General features: G+C 41.4%; 2 protein-coding genes across 4 annotated transcripts in view; both read right to left on the bottom strand.

Annotated features, from left to right (window-relative positions):
• TET1 (tet methylcytosine dioxygenase 1) overlaps window positions 1-19914 on the bottom strand; it is a 142638-nt gene that overhangs the window by 42958 nt on the left and 79766 nt on the right. For all 3 annotated transcript variants that reach the window (XM_032138640.2, XM_032138650.2, XM_058436299.1), the window contains 3 exons: window positions 13114-15421; window positions 7362-7452; window positions 6704-6797 (listed from right to left, as the gene is read on the bottom strand). In XM_032138640.2, coding sequence (XP_031994531.1) covers window positions 6704-6797; window positions 7362-7452; window positions 13114-15421 — 2493 coding nt within the window. The remainder of the gene's footprint in view (window positions 1-6703; window positions 6798-7361; window positions 7453-13113; window positions 15422-19914) is intronic.
• LOC131383069 (small ribosomal subunit protein uS8-like) lies at window positions 9047-9455 on the bottom strand. The gene has a single exon (XM_058436300.1). The coding sequence runs from the start codon at window positions 9428-9430 to the stop codon at window positions 9047-9049; it is 384 nt and encodes a 127-aa protein (XP_058292283.1). The 5' UTR covers window positions 9431-9455.

Raw genomic sequence — 19914 nt, 5'->3', positions numbered from 1 at the left:
TAAGCATCGGCATCAGCCTCCGAAAGTGCTGGGTTTACAGGCATGAGCCACTGCGCCCGGCCAGCTGGGAAATTCTTAAATGTGATTTACTCACGACATCCAGCTAATTTTTAAAATACTTTTTTTGTTGTTTTTTTCTTGAGACAGGGTCTCATGCTATCACCCAGGCTGGAGGGCAGTGGCACAATCTCAGTTCACAGCAACCTCTGCCTCCCAGGTTCAAGTGATTCTCCTTGAACATCTAAGGTGCATCTAAGAAACTACATTACCCTTTTCTTCAAAATCTACTGAAGAACAAGATAACTTGTTTCTGACAAGATCCAAAGTGACAGCAGAGAAATAGTCAAAAATCTCTGCCAAAGGCAGAGTATTAATGTGAGAGTATTAATGATCACCTGGCAAGGAAACATTTCAAGAGAAAAATAAAACAGTGTTGAGCACATAGGCAAAACAATGTAAGAATGGCTCAGAAAGTGGTGCTGGCCAGTTAGAATTTGCTGTTAGACTTTTTGTGTGTGATCATTAAAAAGAGAAGCAATAGATCTCTCTTCCAAGCAAAGAAGACAAGAGGGTTGTCGCGGTGGCTCACGCCTGTAATCCCAGCACTTTGGGAGGTAGAGGAGGGTGGATCACTTGAGGTCAGGAGTTTCAGACCAGCCTGGCAACATGGTGAAGGCTGAGGCAGGAAAATCACTTGAATCTGGGAGGCAGAGGTTGCAGTGAGCCAAGATTGTGCCACTGCACTCAAGCCTGGGCAACAGAGCAAGATTCAAAAAAAAAGAAGACAAGAGAAACACAACTTAAAAAAAAAGGTGAAGGGGCAGTTTAGGACAGAACTTTAATACTATTAACAAACCTGAGCATATACATGGAGATTTTAAAAAATGAAATCATGAAATGATGCTTGATATAGATTAATGTTTTATAACAAATACACAAAAAAGGTACATTATCCAAGATGAAAAGTAAATTTGGAGCAATGTAATTCACTGGCAGCATGTATATATTCGATTTCTTAGTTCAAAATTTTTGACCTTTATTTCCTCCCTCACCCACATATAGTCCACCCAGTTGCACTAGTGTCATTCAAAATAACCTCATGGTAAAGTTCTACAAACTATGTAGAATACAGACAGATCTAATTCTTTTTCTAAATTGTTTTAAAATTTTTCCCACCTTCCTTCATGGACATTTTTTAATTCCAGTTTTCATTCAACCTCTACCTAAAGTTTAAGCATGGGGTGGACAACGCCAGCAGATTCCCAGCTCTAATCCTCAGTTTCTCATGCCTCAGAATATAGCTAATAATAAATACCACAGCCATACTATTTCAAGATACCAATTCAAATTCAAGATACTCAACTTTCTTTTCTCTCTGTAGGCAGGGCTCATTCCATCACTCAGGCTAGAGTGTAGTGGCCCAATAATGGCTCACTGCAACCTCCTCTTCCTATGCTCAAGCAATTGTCTTGCCTCCCAAGTAGCTGGGACCACAGGCACACACCACCACAGTTGGCTAATTTAAAAAAATTTTTGGCCGGGTGGGGTGGCTTACGCCTGTAATCCCAGCAGTTTGGGAGGCTGAGGTGGGCAGATCACAAGGTCGGGAGATGGAGACCATCCTGGCTAACACGGCAAAACCCCATCTCTACTAAAAATACAAAAAATTAGCCAGTTGTGGTGGCGGGCACCTGTAGTCCTAGCTACTCAGGAGGCTGAGGCAGGAGAATGGCGTGAACCCAGGAGGCAGAGCTTGCAGTGAGCCGAGATCGAGCCACTGCACTCCAGCCTGGGCGACAGAGCGAGACTCCGTCTCACAAAAAATATATATATATATTTTTGTAGAGTCTCACTATGTTGTCTAAGCTGGTCTCCAACTACTGGGCTCCAGTGATCCTCCTGCCTCAGCCTCCCAAAGTGCTGGGATTACAGATATACAGATATGAGCCACCACACCCAAATGGGAAATTTTTTTTTTTTTTTTTTTTTGGAGATAGACTCTGGATTTTGCCCAGGCTTGGAGTGCCGTGGCACAATCTTGGCTGGCGGCAACCTCTGCCTCCTGGGTTCAAGTGATTCTCGTACCTCAGCCTCCTGAGTAGCTGGGACTATAGGCACATGCCACCACGCCTGGCTAATTTTTTGTATTTTAGTAGAGACGGAGTTTCACCATATTGTCCAGGATGGTCTCAAATTCCTAAGCTCAGGTGATCCACCCGCCTCGACCTCCCAAAGTGCTGGGATTACAGGCGTGAGCCACCTCACCCAGCCCTAAAATACATTTTCTAAATAGTCATATTTGAGCTCCATATTCATTCACTCAACACAAATTTATTAAGTGCTAATTCTAGGCTCGGCATTGCTCTATGCAAAAGCAGTAAACAATGTGAATATTTTAAGTAAGATAACCTGGAAAGTTTGGAAAAATAAAGTTTGACTAACATTACGATTTTTCTGACATATAATCAGTTAAAAAACCTATTTTAGCACTTTGGGAGGCCGAGGTGGGCAGATCACGAGGTTAGGAGATCAAGACTATCCTGGCTAACATGGTGAAACCCTATCTCTACCAAAAATACAAAAAATTAGCCAAGTGTGTGGCAGGCGCCTGTAGTCCCAGCTACTCAGGAGGCTGAGGCAGGAGAATGGCGTGAGCCCAGGAGGCGGAGCTTGCAGTGAGCCAAGATCGAGCCACTGCACTCCAGCCTGGGCAACAGCCAGAGTCTGTCATTTCATGGAAGACAATTTTTCCACAGGGGTGGGGCCAGGGGCAGAGGTTTTTGGATGATTCAAGTACATTACATTCATTGTGCACTTTATTTCTATTATTATTACATTGTAATATATAATTAAGTAATTATACAATTCATCATAATAAAGAATCAGTGGGAGCCCTGAGCTTGTTTTCCTAAAACTAGATGGTCCCATCTGGGGGTGAGGTGGGACAGTGACAGATCATCAAGCATCAGATTCTTATAAGGAAAGCACAACCTACATCCCTCGAATGTACGGTTGACAACAGGGTTTGCAGTCCTATGAGAATCTAATCCCACTGCTGATCTGACAGGAGGCAGAGCTGAGGTGGTAATACTAGCAATGAGGAGTGGCTGTAAATACAGATGAAGCTTCACTTGCTCTCCTGCCGCTCACTTCCTGCCGTGAAGTCAGGTGCCTACTGGCCCATGGCTCAGGGGTTGGGGTCCCCTGGGTTAGCGCACTCTAGCCCAGGCAACGGAAAAATACTAAATATAAAGTTGTTACCAAAATCTTTAAGCTACAGCGTTTATATCTGCCTTCTTAAGAAAAAAAAAAAACCCAAAAAACTATACACTACAATTCTTTATATCACTGTCATTATTATTATATTAGAAAAGGTTTTAAAGAAAGGAAAAAGAAATCACTCCAATCCCACCAATAAGCCTAGTTACCTTTCTCTCTTTTGGACTCACTGTAGGAGAAGCCAGCTGCCACATCATGAGGACATATTCATTCCTTACCACTTAATAGACAAAGGAGTGAACAATTCAGAAAAAGCTAACAGATACAGCTCAATAAATCGGTAACAACTATCAGCGCCAGACATTGGGAACCAACTGTGTGATTTATTTCAAATATACAAGGTACTATGGATAGGCCCGACACAAAAGAACAAAACAAAATAAAACTATACTGTTTGAGAAATAAATAACTAGCAGGGAAAGGTGGAAAGCAAGAAAATTATTACCACAAAGCCAGGATGGGAGACTTATAACTGGGGCTTCTGAGAATCTAGTTTATTTTTTTTTGTTTCTTTCTTAAAAAAAAAAAAAAAAAAAAAAGAGATGTGGGGTCTTGCTATGTTGCTCAGGCTGGAATGCAGTGGCTGGTTATGGATTCACAGGAGCCACCACAGTACGCTGTGACCTTGAACTCCTGGCCTCAACCTCTTGAGGTGATAAAAGAAAGACTGTAGTTTCCTCCTTGCTCTCTTTTGATTCACTCACTTTGGGGGAAACCAAGCTGCTGTGTTATGAAACATTTAAGATGAGGAGGAACTGAGGCCTCCAGCCAACAGCCATCAAAGAGCTAAGGCCTCCTGTAAGGGAACTTGGAAGTGGGTCTTCCAGCTGCACCACTCTCCCCCCGTCAAGTTTTCAGATGATTGTATCCTCATAGGAGCCTATGCCAAAAGCACCACTTGGATTCCTAACCCACTAAAACTGCAGGAGATAATACCTGTTTGTTATTCAAACATGAAGGCCTTCATGTTACTCATGGGCTGAAACCTCAGCTCCTCACTATGGCCTACAAAATCATTCACCTTTTTACCCCCACCTGGTTCTATTAATTATCTCCTTAATTTCGTTTTTCGTTTTTGTTTTTTTTGAGACGGAGTCTCACTCCATCGCCCAGGCTGGAGTGCAGAGGCGCGATCTAGGCTCACTGCAACCTCCACCTCGGGGGTTCAAACGATTCTCCTGCCTCAGCCTCCCAAGTAGCTGGGACTATAGGCTCGCGCCACCATCCCCAGCTAATTTTTTCTATTTTTAGTAGAGATGGGGTTTCACCATGTTAGCCAGGATAGGCTCAATCTCCTGACCTCTGGTGATCTGCCCCCCTCGGCCTCCCAAAGTGCTGGGATTACAGGTGTGAGCCACTGTGCCCGGCCTATCCCCTTAATTTCAAATGACTCTGCTTAGATTTTTTTTACTGGACTCTTATTTCTAAACCCAAGACCTTTGTTCTTGCTGTTTTCTCTGCTTAGGAATGCTACTCCCTGCATATCCTCTGCCTGCTTAGCTCTTTTTTGTCACTCCTTTCTCAGCTTAAATGTTCCCTCCCCCGAAAGGCATTCTCTGACAATCCATGCTTTTTTTTTTGGAAACAGTTTTGTTCTTGTTGCCCAGGCTGGAGTGCAGTGGCCCGATCTTGGCTCACTACAATCTCTGCCTCATGGGTTCAAGTGATTCTCCTGCCTCAGCCTCCTGAGTAGCTGGGACTACAGGTGCCCACCACCATGCCCAGCTAATTTATGTATTTTTAGTAGAGACGGGGTTTCACCATGTTGGCCAGGCTGGTCTCGAACTCCTGACCTCTGGTGATCTGCCCACCTCGGCCTCCCAAAGTGCTGGGATTACAGGCGTGAGCCACCATGCTGGGCTGACAACCCACACTTAATGGGAAAACCCTGGAAAGATCCCCATGGGAAGAGAGAAACAAAGTAAGGAGACCATCATTTCTAAAGCAATATAAAATTAGAGTTAGTCTGTTGGACTAACTGTATTAGAGGATACACAAGAGAAATATGTACAAAAACAAGAAACATGTAAGTTCTACCTTAAAACAGTCCTAAAGGACAAAAGAAGGCATATGCAAATGTAAAGATGCAATATGTAGAATATGAAGACTGAACATGAAATATATGTAAATTCTCCAAATTCTGTTAATATGATTCCAATAAAAATACCAGTAGGATTTTATTCTTGTAATGAAACATGGTGTTTATACACTAATATGATAAAATAAACCAGAATAGTCAGACCACTTTTGAAAAATTAAAAGGAATTAGCCTATCAGACATGGAAACATTATAAAATCTAAATAATTAGAGCAATCTCGTGCTGATTAAAGACAATGATTTAACACAATAGAGAATTCTCACATATAAACAAATACACATCAATAATGAAGAGATGTACAATTAAATGACTGGTGTTGGATAACTGAGTAGCCATCTGGAGAAGTGTATATAGCTATAGCTACCAATACTCTAAACCAGGATAAATATAAAATACTTCATTATAGAAAAAAATAAAATCATTAAAATACTACAAAAGAAAATGAAAGATTTATAACCTACAAGTGGTAAAGATTTTTCTTTTTTTTTTTTTTTTTTTTTTTTTTTTTTTTTTTTTTTTTTTTTTTGAGACGGAGTCTCGCTCTGTCACCCAGGCTGGGGTGCAGTGGCACCATCTCGGCTCACTGCAAGCTCCGCCTCCCGGGTTCACGCCATTCTCCTGCCTCAGCCTCCTGAGTAGCTGGGACTACAGGCGCCCGCCACCTCACCCGGCTAATTTTTGTATTTTTAGTAGAGACGGGGTTTCACCGTGTTAGCCAGGATGGTCTCGATCTCCTGACCTCGTGATCCGCCCGCCTGGGCCTCCCAAAGTGCTGGGATTACAGGCGTGAGCCACCGCGCCCGGCCAAGATTTTTCTAATTAAGATACAATACCCTAAAGCTATAAAAGATGAAAAAGCTGATTACAGTTAAAAAAAAAAAAATCTAACTGGTAAAACCACAGCAAACTGAGAAAATATATTTGCAACTTTCATCGCAAATGGCCAATTTTCTTAAAAATCTATTAAAAAATCTGGCCCAGCACAGTGGCTCATGCCTGTAATCCCAGTACTTTAGGGGACTGAGGCGGGAGGATCACTTGAGCTCTCCACTAAAAAAAAAAAAAAAAAAAAATTAGCTGGGTTTGGTGGCAAGTCTTAACTACTGGAGGCTAAGGTAGAAAGATTACTTGAGCCTGGGAGATCAAGGCTGCAGTGAGGTGTCATTGCACCACTGCAATCCAGCCGGGGTGACAAAGACCCTGTCTCAAAAATTACATAAATAAATGAATAAATAAAATACAGGTCACTCTGGCTATTGTAAATATATAAATATCAGCTCTGGAATAACAAGTTTCAAAAAAATGTATAAATAGGAAATACTTACCCACTTAGCAATTGGACACCCATGAGAGCTTTTCCCTTCTTTACCGGTGTACACTACTATTTCTATCCTTATTGCGTTTCCTTTTTGACCATACCTAAGTATAAAACACAGTGAAGGGAATGTACTAATTAATTGCAATCTGTACTTGAAGGCTTTGGCTTTGAACATCTTAATGTATATAAGATACAGATGCACAGAAGTTCAAAAATCAGACACTCTTCATAATTTACTTTTGTTAAACATTTGCTTTTGTGTGGCAGGTATTTTAATTTGTTAACCAGTCCTACTCACTTATCCTCAAAGATCACTCTTTAAAAAATAGGCTGAGTGCAAGACAAGCAATGCGAATGTAGGGTATGCAGTGTCAAGGGTGGTAATTTGACCTATTTCTACCATTATACGATATATAAAAAGTACTTCTGAGTTTATCAAAGACAACTAGTCTTGCTTTGTGGGTGCTTTTATGTGCCCAACAGCTTGTACGATGGGTGGCTCAGTAGGGACACAAGGACACCCCTCTTTTGTTGGGCCCTAAGAAACATCCAACTCATACTCCTGATCATTTTTCAATCACGGCGTTTGTTCTTAGAGATGATTTATCTCCATTGAGTCAGATCCACAGTAAGAATGATTTTAACAGGGAAGCGTATTTCCTCACCTATTCTCCATGATTTCCCTGACAGCAGCAACACTTGGTCCTGCCCCAAGGTGTGTATAATATGGGCCTTTGTCTTTTTGTATAACTCGATCTGTGGAAGGAATAAGATTATTAGACCCAAAGCTTTACAGAATTGCATAGGGGACAGGAGAAGCTATTTTTATACTTTTTGTTCACCCTCAATTCAGAACCATGAATCTTGACAAGGTTTTGGTAAGATTTGATAATTAAAGTCAAGGACAACAGCCCATGGAATTTAACTTTTAATGTTCCTTTCTTCCTGCCCCTAACGAATTCTTTCTTCCTCTGAAAATCAGAGGAGAAAAAAAAATATTTTAAGATGTGGGTCATATTTATACTCCTATCTCCTGCTTAAAAAAAAATCTGTATTAATTGAGGTGTAATACTAAAAGTTATCCAAGAACAATAAATGTTAAAGGTTGCCCTCAGAATCCTATTAAAATTGAGCAATCTCTTTTTTTGGGGGGGCGGACAGAGTCTTGCTCTGTCGCCCAGGCTGGAGTGCAGTGGCGCGATCTCGGCTCACTGCAAGCTCCGCCTCCCGGGTTCACACCATTCTCCTGCCTCAGCCTCCCGAGTAGCTGGGACTACAGAAGCCCACCACCACGCCCGGCTAGTTTTTTTTTGTATTTTTAGTAAAGACGGGGTTTCACCGTGTTAGCCAGGATGGTCTCGATCGCCTGACCTTGTGATCCACCCGCCTTGGCCTCCCAAAGTGCTGGGAAAATTGAGCAATTTCATTGCAGACAATTTATTCTACTATACATTTGCACAATTACAAAAGAATGTTCCTTGTTACAATTATTTGTAATATCAAAAAGAGAGCAAAACACTCAACATCTGTCAATAACATGTGGTTTAAATAAATTACGGGATGTTTATATAGTGGAATACAATAAATCTATTGAAACAATAATATTTATAAAACATTTAAAAATCCACAATATCATTATATTAAAAAACCAAGTAGAAAGATTGTTTTAAATTTTTGTAAAAATGGAAACAAAATTAAAATCAATAATGTTCTTTTGTATAGAATGGAAGTATAGGAAGATGTTTGCGTCGTATTTCTGCACCACTTGAATTTTTGTGAGCATGAATTTTATGTTTCTTAAAAAATGCTATTTTTAACTTGGCCCCTTAGACTCACGTGTAACAAGAATTACTGGGGAATTTCTGCATTTCATGAATTTCTAGGCATGGTATACCTACACCAAAAAGTCATTTTCATTGGATGTCAAATACTAGGGGAATTACTTCTGTGGCTTCCTTTTTCACCTTTATTTATTATTATTATTATTATTATTATTTTTTGAGATGGAGTTTCACTCTTGTTGCCCAGGCTGGAGCACAGTGATGCGATCTTGGCTCACTGCAATCTTCGCCTCCTGGGTTCAAGTGATTCTCCTCCCAAGCCTCCCAAGTAGCTGGGATTACAGGCATGCACCACCACGCCTGGCTAATTTTGTACTTTTAGCTTCACCATGTTGGCCAGGCTGGTCTCGAACTCTTGACCTCAGGTGACCCACCCGCCTCGCCCTCCGAAAGTGCTGGGATTACAGGCATGAGTCACAGCACCCAGCCTACTTCTGTGGCTTCTTTTTTTTTTTTTTTTTTTTTTTGTCCATGAGGCATTTTTATTTGTAAATATATGTATTACATCCCTAGAAAAAGAATCCTAGGATTTTCCCTCCTGTGTGTTTTCGTCTTGCTTCTTCATGGTCCCTGATGCCAGCTGAGGTTGTCAGTACAATGAAACCAAACTGGTAGGATGGAAGCAGATTATTCTGGCATTTTTCCAGGTCTTTGAGTTGCACGTCAAATCTGGGGCTGATCACTCCACACTTGTTTAGCCTGCCTGTGAGGTTCACAACAATTTTCCCAGCTCTGTGGTCATCAATGATTTCAAATTCACCAATGTAACCATGCTTCATCATCACAGTGAGAAACCGGACGATGACTTTGGAGCACGGCCTAATAAGCACCTGGCGTTTGCCTCTCTTTTCGGCATTGTTGATGCTCTTGAGAGCATCTGCCAGGACATTCATGCGCACCGTTGTGGCGGTGCGGAAAGATGGCAGAAAGAGTTGTGGCTTCTTAAGTAAGATACACTTGAAAGATTTTATCTTATTCTTAGTGATCTACAGCAGTGATTCTAAACCAGGAGAATATTGCCGCTAAGGGGACTCATGGAAATACCTGGAGACATTTTTCGTTGTGACAATTCGGCAGTTATGTGTGTGCATTACTACTGGCCTATAGTGGGTGGAAGACAGAGATGCTGCTAAACATCCCACAATGCACAGGACAGCTCCCCACAACAAAGAATTACAAAGGATAAAATACCATTACTGCTCAGTTTGAGGAATCCTAATCTAGAGATTATTTTGCTAGATTATTTTGCTAGAACATAATTCCACCATGGAAATTCTTTAACTTCAGATATGATGGTACTACTTGGGATGATTTGATAAAAAGTGACTAGGTAAGTAACTTTTTGTTTCTCTGTCTTTAAGTGCCTTTTTCTACACAATGAGCACAATAAATTCACATGTAATGATTTACTAATGACATGTTAGTGACAGTAAATAAAACAGCTGAGTCCACTGCAGGTACTTATTCAACTTTGAATGCCTGGCTGTCTATTCCTATATGCTGTGACTAGTTATTTTGCATAAGGAAAGGGTCTTCAAACTAGACAATCATCCTTTTAGAACCATGCACATAGAAAAAGTAGTCTAGCTCAGGTATATAAACTTTAAAGGCACGTGTTTATTTCCATTTGTAAGGATATTTAGAAAAGTGTTCTCTCCCCCTTTTTTTTTTTTTGAGACAGAGTCTCGCTCTGTCACCCAGGCTGGAGTGCAGCGGCGTGATCTCGGCTCACTGCAAGCTCTGCCTCCCAGTTCACGCCATTCTCCTGCCTCAGCCTCCCGATTAGCTGGGACTACAGGCACCCGCCACCATGCCCAGCTAATTTTTTGTGTTTTTTAGTAGAGATAGGGTTTCACTGTGTTAGCCAGGATGGTCTCATCTCCTGACCTCGTGATCTGCCCACCTCGGCCTCCCAAAGTGTTGGGATTACAGGCGTGAGCCACTGCACCTAGCCGAAAAGTGTTCTCTCTTTTATAATTCACCTTTATTAAGCACCAGAGTGTACGTTATAAGGATAGGTTCTGGAGTTGAGACTGCTGTCTCTGAGTCCCAGTTCAGTTACTGGATAGCTATGAAATTCTCTGTGCCTCAGTTTCTGCATTTGTATAATGGTGATAATAAGCCCTCTCTTTGAAGAGCTGCTGTGAAAATAACAAGTCAAGCAAGCACAATATCAGACTTGTAGTAAGAGCTCCAGAATGGAAGCCATTATCATGATTACATTCTTCTCTCCTTAATTCAAGAAACTTATTCTCCCAATTCAACTCCACTCAGACAGTATTGTCACTCTTTCCAAATTGTGAGATTCTTCTCAGAACAGCCTATCCTTGGTAACTGGCACATTGCAGTTTGTCAAAACTGTGTGTTAGCTGGTGTGGTGGTTCATGTCTGTAATCCCAGCACTTTAGGAAGCTGAGGCACGAGGATCACTTGAGCCCCGGAGTTCAAGACCAGTCTGAGTAACAAAGTGAGACCCCATATCCACAAACAAACAAAACAAAAACCTAAAAAACACTGTGTATTGAACAATGAGCAGAGAAATGGAAGGATATTATTTCAGAACAACAAGTGTACTTTGGAAAGACAAGAATTCAATATTATTACTACACAACACTATATTTTCTTTTTTTCCTTTTTTTTTTTTTTTGAGATGGAGTCTCGCTCTGTCGCCCAGGCTGGAGTGCAGTGGCGCAATCTCGGCTCACTGCAAGCTCCGCCTCCCAGGTTCATGCCATTCTCCTGCCTTAGCCTCTCCGAGTAGCTGGGACTACAGGCGCCCGCCACCACGCCCGGCTAATTTTTTGTATTTTTTAATAGAGACAGGGTTTCACCGTGGTCTCGATCTCCTGACCTCGTGATCCGCCCGCCTCGGCCTCCCAAAGTGCTGGGATTACAAGCGTGAGCCACCGCACCCGGCCTCACAACACTATATTTTCTACTGTTGTTAAAAAATCAGTGTGATATACTTATCCTCCCTATGGAACCACCTGCTTCTAATAAAAACATCACCTTTGGTCAAGGCAAATCTTAAGTCTTTGTGACTTGGAGCCATATTTTAAGTAAGACTTCCAATAACTAAACTTATTTGGATGAGGTTCAAAACAGATTTTTCACAAAGCTTATTCTATCATAGTTGAATGGTAAACAAAATAATGGGGCTTCAAGCAGCCTAACGAACTTTAATGACACTATCTATTTAATTTCCCTATTTTTTTACAGCTATATTAAAATCAACAGGTTTCTTAGAAGAATGCTTACCTGAAATTTGGCCATAGACAGTAACTAATCAGTACAGGATTCAAATTAAGCTTTCACATGTTTCAAATACTGAGGAAATTTCTCATAAGATCTGCCTGAGAATCTTTACCCAGCAAGGTTTTCTCAGGGCTTTTAACACACTAATAAAACTAATTGGTTCACAATGTTCTTTCAATGACTCCTAAGGCACAAAAATGTAGAAATACATTGGTTAGGGATCAGTCCATGAGTCAGCTATTAGCACATGACTCATGTTAGCACACTGGTTATTCTTTGATTTTTTCAAATAGGAAATCAGAATTAAACAAATCTGTTAAAATGTTAAAATTCAGAAAGGCTTATGAATTCTTCAAGTGGCCAAGATTATGGAATTTCTTTATACATAAGTACACTTTGTATTGCAGAGAAATAGAAATATATTATTTCAGAATATCAAGTGCTCTTTGGACAAAAAAAGACAGTATTAGATCTCATACTGGATAGAGTGTAAAAGCACTAGACACTGAAAAAGACATAAACCAGCTTCAATTCTAGAGTAGGACGGCAATTGCCAGCTATATATTTTATAACTGTTAACTTATACATGTTTTACATTCTCCACATGTATCTTCTCACACACACAAAAATATAATGAAAGGCTTGTAAGTTGAAATTTTTTTGAATATAGGAAGAATAAACAAACTGTAATAAACTATTAAGTTATTTCTTTCTTTCTTTTTTTTTAAGACAGGGTCTTGCTCTGTTGCCCAAGCTGGAGGGGAGTGGCACAGTCTTGGCTCACTGTAACCTCCACCTCCCAGGTTCAAGTGATTCTCCTGCCTCAGCCACCCGAGTAGCTGGGATGGCAGGCGTGCACCATGCTCAACTAATTTTTGAATTTTAAGTAGATACAGGGTTTCACCATGTTGGCCAGGCTAATATCGAACTCTTGACCTCAAGTGATCCGTCTGACTCAGCCTCCCAAAGTGTTAGGATTACAGGAAAGAGCCACTGCACCTGGCCTAGGAAATTCATTCTTATGCTATGCACAACAAATTGACAGACATTCAACATTGAGAGATATATCAGCCTATTTTTCCACTTGAGCGGGTTTACCTTTTCCAAATTTGTTTTTCCAAATTATGAGTTGAATTTCCATTCTTGTGAGCAGAACCAAAAGGTCCCACAGAAAAATGGTTATAGATTTACTTAATCCATCTTAGTTAGGATAAGAATGGGGAAAAAATATCACACAAAAAAGATGAATCAGAATTTGCTTCAGTCATGATTGAGGTAATTTGTGCAGGTGAAATAAGAACACATCCACACAAGTACTCACCAAGACAGCTGCAGGTGGGCAGTTCAGAATCTTTAGTTATAGACACTAGGTTTTTTGTAGGGTTAGTAAAGAAGTTCATGGCATAATCATTAAAATTTTTCTGTGCACTGTCCACTGTGGAAAACTCTGATGTTCCAACACTGGATGAACAGACCTCCTCTTCACTTTTGGTAGAAACCACTGTAATTCCACCTGAACACACTACATTTACATTCCTGAGAGTTAGTGCTGACTCCGGTAAGGATGTTTCATGAGAGATACCAGGCAATGCTGGCAGTCTCTGATGTATGAGTTGCTCCTTAACAACCTGCTGAAACCGTATTTGGTCATCGCCTGCCATCACGTTAGCACACTGGTTAGGTGGAGAGGAGGGCTGGGTCAAAGGATGGGCTTTCTGATTGGCATTCACCGTTAACTGTACCTGAGAATTATAAGCTTTATCAGTGAATGCCTTCCCGTTGGATTCCGTTTTAAGATGAAATAAGCTGAGTGAATCCAATGGTTCAACCTTCACCTTTTCCTCTGCTGATTCGGGATATCTCTGTAATTTTATCTGAGTGAGTGGAGGAAATACTGTTTTGGGTTGCATAATGGACCTCGTTTGAGCCAGTGGTTTCCATATTTTGGTCGAGGAAGAAATTTTCCCAAATACAGTAGGAAAATCATGTGGACAAAATTGCCCAAAATTTTGAAATTTCGATGCTATCCAAATGTCGCATATTGTGCCATACATATAAGACAACTTTTCCCACCTCTGCTGATCATTTTCTTGATAACTTACAACTGTGGGCTTCTTTTTCCGCCGATCTCTTGATGGAGTGGATTTTGTCTTTTTCTGGGTTGGGTTCTTTTGCTTTGTTAATGATGAACCATGATTATTGTGTACACTTGAAGGTGGTTTCTGTTGTATTGTGGCCTTCTCCTGATTGTATTTTTGCTGTACATTACATGTGACAAGGCTTGTTGGTGTACTTTCAACTTTTTTGTCCTCTGGTTTTATATAATTGATCTTAATTATCGAAGCAAGTTGTGTCAACTGTGTTGCAACATCTTCCTCAATTTGAGTATGGGTTGCATCCTGACATGATAGATCATCTGAGTCCAATTTTTTGCTGCTGTCCAGTAACTGGTTGCAATAGTCCACTTCATTATTTCTTGGTGGCAACTGATGCAAATCATTGGAACAACTGTCAAGAGTAATTATCCCTTGAGCAATACTTTTATTGGTGTCAATCTTGGATGAATTTGATTTTGGTATAAAAAGAGATAATGAATTTGTGACTTTTGAATATTCATGTGACTTTGTGGATGCTTGGTTAGTAGCTGAGCTGATATGTGAGTTGGAAAGGGTAGTAGTTTGCCCATTGAAAACCACCGTGTTGCATGAACTTTGTTTTTCCAAAGATGGACAGTGATTAAGTTTTGGTGGCTCTCCCTGTAAGTTTGGGTCTTGGAGGTCTTTTCTTACAGTGTAGAGGATAGCTTTGCAGCTATTAAGCAAACTGGCTGTTCTCTGCTCTGATTCTTCATCTTTCTCTGACTTTGATGGGGAGGAATTCTCTGATGGGGCTTCTGAGAGTTGAGTCAGGGCTTCTATGGCTACCACTTGCTCCAACGTTAATCTCCTATCTTTCATTAATGATAAGAGACTTGGTTGAACGGGAGATCTATCTTTTGGTTCTTTACTTGGCATATTCTCAGGAGTTTTTGGTTGATCACCTTCATTGTGTATACTAGCATGACGATTTATGATGGAGTGTGAAGAACGTGGAATGGAACTGCAGTTAAAGCCAGGCTGCTGGAATACTAAAACGTTACTTCTCCCCTTGAGATGATCACAACTCATATCAGTAGCAACGGAGCTCATAGCGTTATTATGGTTTGCAGTGTCTTTTAGGAATTTATAAGAATTGTTTTCCAATGTCTTGCCGAATTCTTCAATATTGAATTTTTTAAATGAAACATTTGTTTCAGCTGGCAAATAGTGTACATGTTTAATGCCATTTCTTACCGTTTGTACAAACAATTTTGGAGATTTGGTTTGTTTCTTGTCAACTTCAGAGTTTTTCGATTTTTCAGCTTCTGGGACATTAGCACTAAAATCTCCTTTCACATGATCAGTTAACTGTGATTTCTTGTTTTGTGTCCACTTCTCCACCTCGATGCCTGTCATGCTGTCTTCATTTTTAGTTACATTTTCAACAGTATGTGGGTTCAATTCCAATTTTTGTTCTTCCCCATGACCACATCTACTGTAGTCCATGGATTCTGACTTGGGGCCATTTACTGGTTTGTTGTCAAAATCTGCCTGTAAAATACAGAAATTACTCATGTCATCTACTTAAATCTGAAGAGCAGCCATAGAAGATTAAAATTTAATAGCAACTAAATGTAAAGCCCCTGTGGATACAGCCTAAAATATTATTTTTGCTTTTCACACATTCAGCGAAGTCATAAAATACCAAAAGGACATAATATACAAAAAGAAAAGACAACTAGGCTAGGCATAGTGGCTCACACCTGTAATCCCAGCACTTTGGGAGGACAAGATGGGAGGATCGCTTGAGCCCAGGAGTTCAAGACCAGACTGAGCAAGACGGTGAAACCCAGTCTCTACCAAAAATACAAAAAAAATTAGTCAGGTGTGGTGATGCACACCCGCAGCCCCAGCTACTCAGGAGGCTGATGGCGAGAGCATCGCTTCAGCACAGGAGGTGGAGGTTCCAATGAGCCAGGACTGTGCTACTATACTCCAGCCTGGGTGACAAAGTGAGACCTCTTCTCCAAGAAACAAAATCAAAGGCCCGGGTGGTGGCTCATGCCTGTAATCCCAGCACTTTGGGAGGCCAAGGTGGGCAGATCACGAGGTCAGGAGTTCAAGACCAGCATGGCCAATATGGTGAAACCCTGTCTCTACTAAAAATACAAAAATTAGCATGACGTGGTGGTGTGCACCTGTAGTCCCAGCTACCTGGGAGGCAGAAGCACAAGAATCGCTTGAACCCGGGAGGCGGAGGTTGCAGTGAGCCAAGATCATGCCACTGTACTCCAGCCTGGGCGACTGAGTGAGACTCTGACTCAAAAAAAAAAATTAAACTACTTTTACATCAGTGGTGTTCGTTAGGCAATATCTATTTTATTTATTTTTTATTTTATGTTTTAATTAATTAATTTTTTTTCAGACAGAGTCTTGCTCTGTTGCCCAGGCTGGAGTGCAGTGGCGTGATCTCAGATCACTGCAACCTCTGCCTCCTGGGTTCGAGCAATTCTCCTCCTCAGCCTCCCAAGTAGCTGGGATTACAGGGGCATGCCACCACACCCAGCAAATTTTTGTATTTTTAATAGAGATGAGGTTTCATAATGTTGGCCAGACTGGTCTTGGACTCCTGACCTCTGGTGATCTGCCCACCTCAGCCTCCCAAAGTGCTGGCATTACAGGTGTGAGCCACCATGCACAGCCATACCTATTATTTTGATACAAACTGTTTTCAAATAGAACATACACATAGAAAGGTGTACAAATCATAAGTATATAGCTTGTTAAGTTTTCACAAAATGAGCTGTCAAGTATACTTGTAGTCCATTCTCATTGTATAGTAAGTTCACTGATTAAATACATAACAATGTTATTTTTTCTGCTGGACATGGGCATTGGGTTATTTTTAGTGTTTGGGTCTTTAAAGTAACTGCTATAGTTTCAATTTCTTTCCTTCCTTCCTTCCTTCCTTCCTTCCTTCCTTCCTTCCTTCCTTCCTTCCTTCCTTCCTTCTTTCTTTCTTTCTTTCTTTCTTTCTTTCTTTCTTTCTTTCTTTCTTCTTTCTTTCTTTCTTTCTTTCTTTCTTTCTTTCTTTCTTTCTTTCAGACAGGGTCTCACTCTGTCACCCAGGCTGGAGTGCAGTGGTACAATCACGGCTCACCGCGGCTTCAACCTCTCAGGCTTAGATGATCCTCCCAGCTCAGCCTCCCGAGTAGCTGGGACCACAGGCACATACCACCATGCCTGGCTAATTTTTTTGTATTTGTAATTTTTTTGTATTTGTTGTAGAGACAGGATATCACCATGTTGCCCAGGCTGGTCTCAAAACTCCTGGATTCAAGTGGTCTGCTCACCTTGACCTCCCAAAGTGCTGGGATTACAGGCACAAGCCACTGCACCCAACCTAATTTTTCTTATTGAGATGAATTTACATGACATGAAATCCATCACTTTACAGTTGAAAAGTGTACAACTCAGCTGGGCGCAGTAGCTCATACCTGCAATCCCACCCCTTTGGGAGGCCTAAACAAGCGGATCACCTGAGATCAGGAGTTCAAGACCAGCTTGGCCAACATGGCAAAACTCCGTCTCTACTAAAAATACAAAAATTAGCTGGGTGTGGTGGCGGGTGCCTGTAATCCCAGCTACTCAGGAGGCTGAGGCGGGAGAATCGCTTGAACCCGGGAGGCAGAGGTTGCAGTGAGCCAAGATTGTGCCACTACACTCCACCTCGGGCAATAGGAGTGAAACTCCAGCTCAAAAAAAAAAAAAAAGAAGAAAAGTGTACAATTCAGTGGTTTTTAGTTTATTTGTCCTGTTGTACAACCATAGCCATTCTCTACTTCCAGAGCATTTTCAAAACCCCAAAGAGAAATGCTGTGCCCTGTTTAAGCAATCACTCCCTATTCCCTCCTCTAATCTTTATTTATCTACTTTATTTTCTATTTTTGTGAGACAAGGTCTCACTCTGTTCCCCAGGCTGGAGTGCAGTGGCACAGTAACGGCTCACCGTAGCCTCGAACTCCCAGGTTCAAGTTATCCTTCCACCTCACCCTTCTGAGTAGCTGGGTCTACAGGCGCCTGTAACCACATCTGGTTAATTTCTATTTTTCCTATTTTTTGTAGAGACAGGGTCTCTCTACGTTGTCAAGCCTGATTTTGAAGTGCTGGGCTCAAGCAAGTCTCCTGCCTCAGCTCTAGAGAAGCTGGGACTACAGACTAATTTTGTAAAACCTTGAAACAGCTCATCAGACATACCACAGGAATTGAGACAGTGGAGTGTTTCCATTGATATCAATTATAAAAAGAATGATAACTCCAATTACACAGTGTATACACATTTGAAAACTTCATGTTGTGCATGATAAATATATACAATATTTATTTGTAACTTTAGTAAAAGAATGAATGAAAAAACAAAGAGCCGAGTGTGGTGGCCTGAACCTGTAGTCCTACCAACTGGGGAGGCTGAGGCCAGAGGATCCCTTGAGACTGAGGGTTCAAGGCTGCAGTGAGATACTATTATGCCACTGTTCCCCAGCCAGGTTAAAAGAATAAATAAATAGGCTGGGCGCGGTGGCTTATGCTTGTAATCCCAGCACTTTGGGAAGCAAACGCGAGCGGATCACGAGGTCAGGAGATTGAGACCATCTTGACCAATACGGTGAAACCCCATCTCTACTAAAATACAAAAAAAAATTAGCCGGGCAGGGTGGCGTACGCCTGTAGTCCCAAGTACTCAAGAGGCTGAGGCAGGGCAATAGCTTGAACCCGGGAGGCGGAGACTGCAGTGAGCCGAGATCGCGCCACTGCACTCCAGCCTGACAGTCTGTCTCAAAAAAAAAAATAAATAAATAAAATAAAATAAAATAAATAAATAAATGGTAACCTCCTGGGAATAGGAGACCACTAGACTAGGCTGCCTAAGGAGACGTGAACTGGCCTAGGTCACAAACATAGAAATTCAAAACTATAACTCATCAGTGGTGGAATCACTGCACTCCAGCCTGAGCAACAAAGTGACACCTTGCCTCTCAGGCAGCAGAATCGCTTGAACCCAGGAGGTGGAGGCTGCGGTGAGCCGAGATCGTGCCATTTAGCCTGGGCAACAAGAGCGAAACTCCATCTCAAAAAAAAAAAAGAATAAAAATGTCTAAGATTAAACAGATTATCATGTTGCCAAAAGACACATTGTTTACACCAAGGTTTGGCAAACTTTTCTGTAAAGGGTCAGATAGTAAATATTTTAGGCTTCATGTGCCATACAACCTGTCACAATTACTCCTGTTGTATCTAGTAAGCAGCCTCAGAAATAATATGCAAACTAATGAGTGTGGTAGTATTGCAATAAGACTATTTATGAACACTAAAATGCGACCATCATATAAATATTGTATAAATATCATATAAATATTACATATTTTTACTTACATAATATCATTACATAAATATCATATAAATATTGTATAAATATTACATGTCACACACATACACAAGAGATGTAAGAAAAAGACTATTTAAGCCGGGTGGTGGCTCACGCCTGTAATCCCAGCGCTTTGGGAGGCCGAGGTGGGCAGATCATGAGGTCAGGAGATAGAGACCATCCTGGCTAACACGGTGAAACCCCATCTCTACTAAAATACAAAAAATTAGCTGGGCGTGGTGGCGGGTGCCTGTAGTCCCAGCTACTTGGGAGGCTGAGGCAGGAGAATGGCGTGAACCTGGGAGGCGGAGCCTGCAGTGAGCCTAGATAGCGCCACTGCACTCCAGCCTGGGTGACAGAACAAGACTCATCTCAAAAAAAAAAAAAGAAAGAAAAAGAAAAAGAGTATTTAGGCCAAGCACAGTGGCTCACGAGGTCAGGAGTTCAAGACCAGCCTGGCCAAGATGGTGAAACCCCGTCTCTACTAAAAATAAAAAAATTAGCTAGACGTGGTGGCAGGTGCCTATAATCCCAGCAACTCAGGAGGCTGAGGCAGGAGAATCCCTTGAACCTGGGGGGCAGAGGTTGCAATGAGCTGAGATTGAGCCACTGCACTCCAGCC

The sequence above is a fragment of the Hylobates moloch genome, unplaced genomic scaffold, assembly GCF_009828535.3.
Source record: "Hylobates moloch isolate HMO894 unplaced genomic scaffold, HMol_V3 SCAFFOLD_3, whole genome shotgun sequence".
NCBI lineage: Eukaryota > Metazoa > Chordata > Mammalia > Primates > Hylobatidae > Hylobates > Hylobates moloch.
This window is presented reverse-complemented; position numbering and strand designations above follow the sequence as displayed.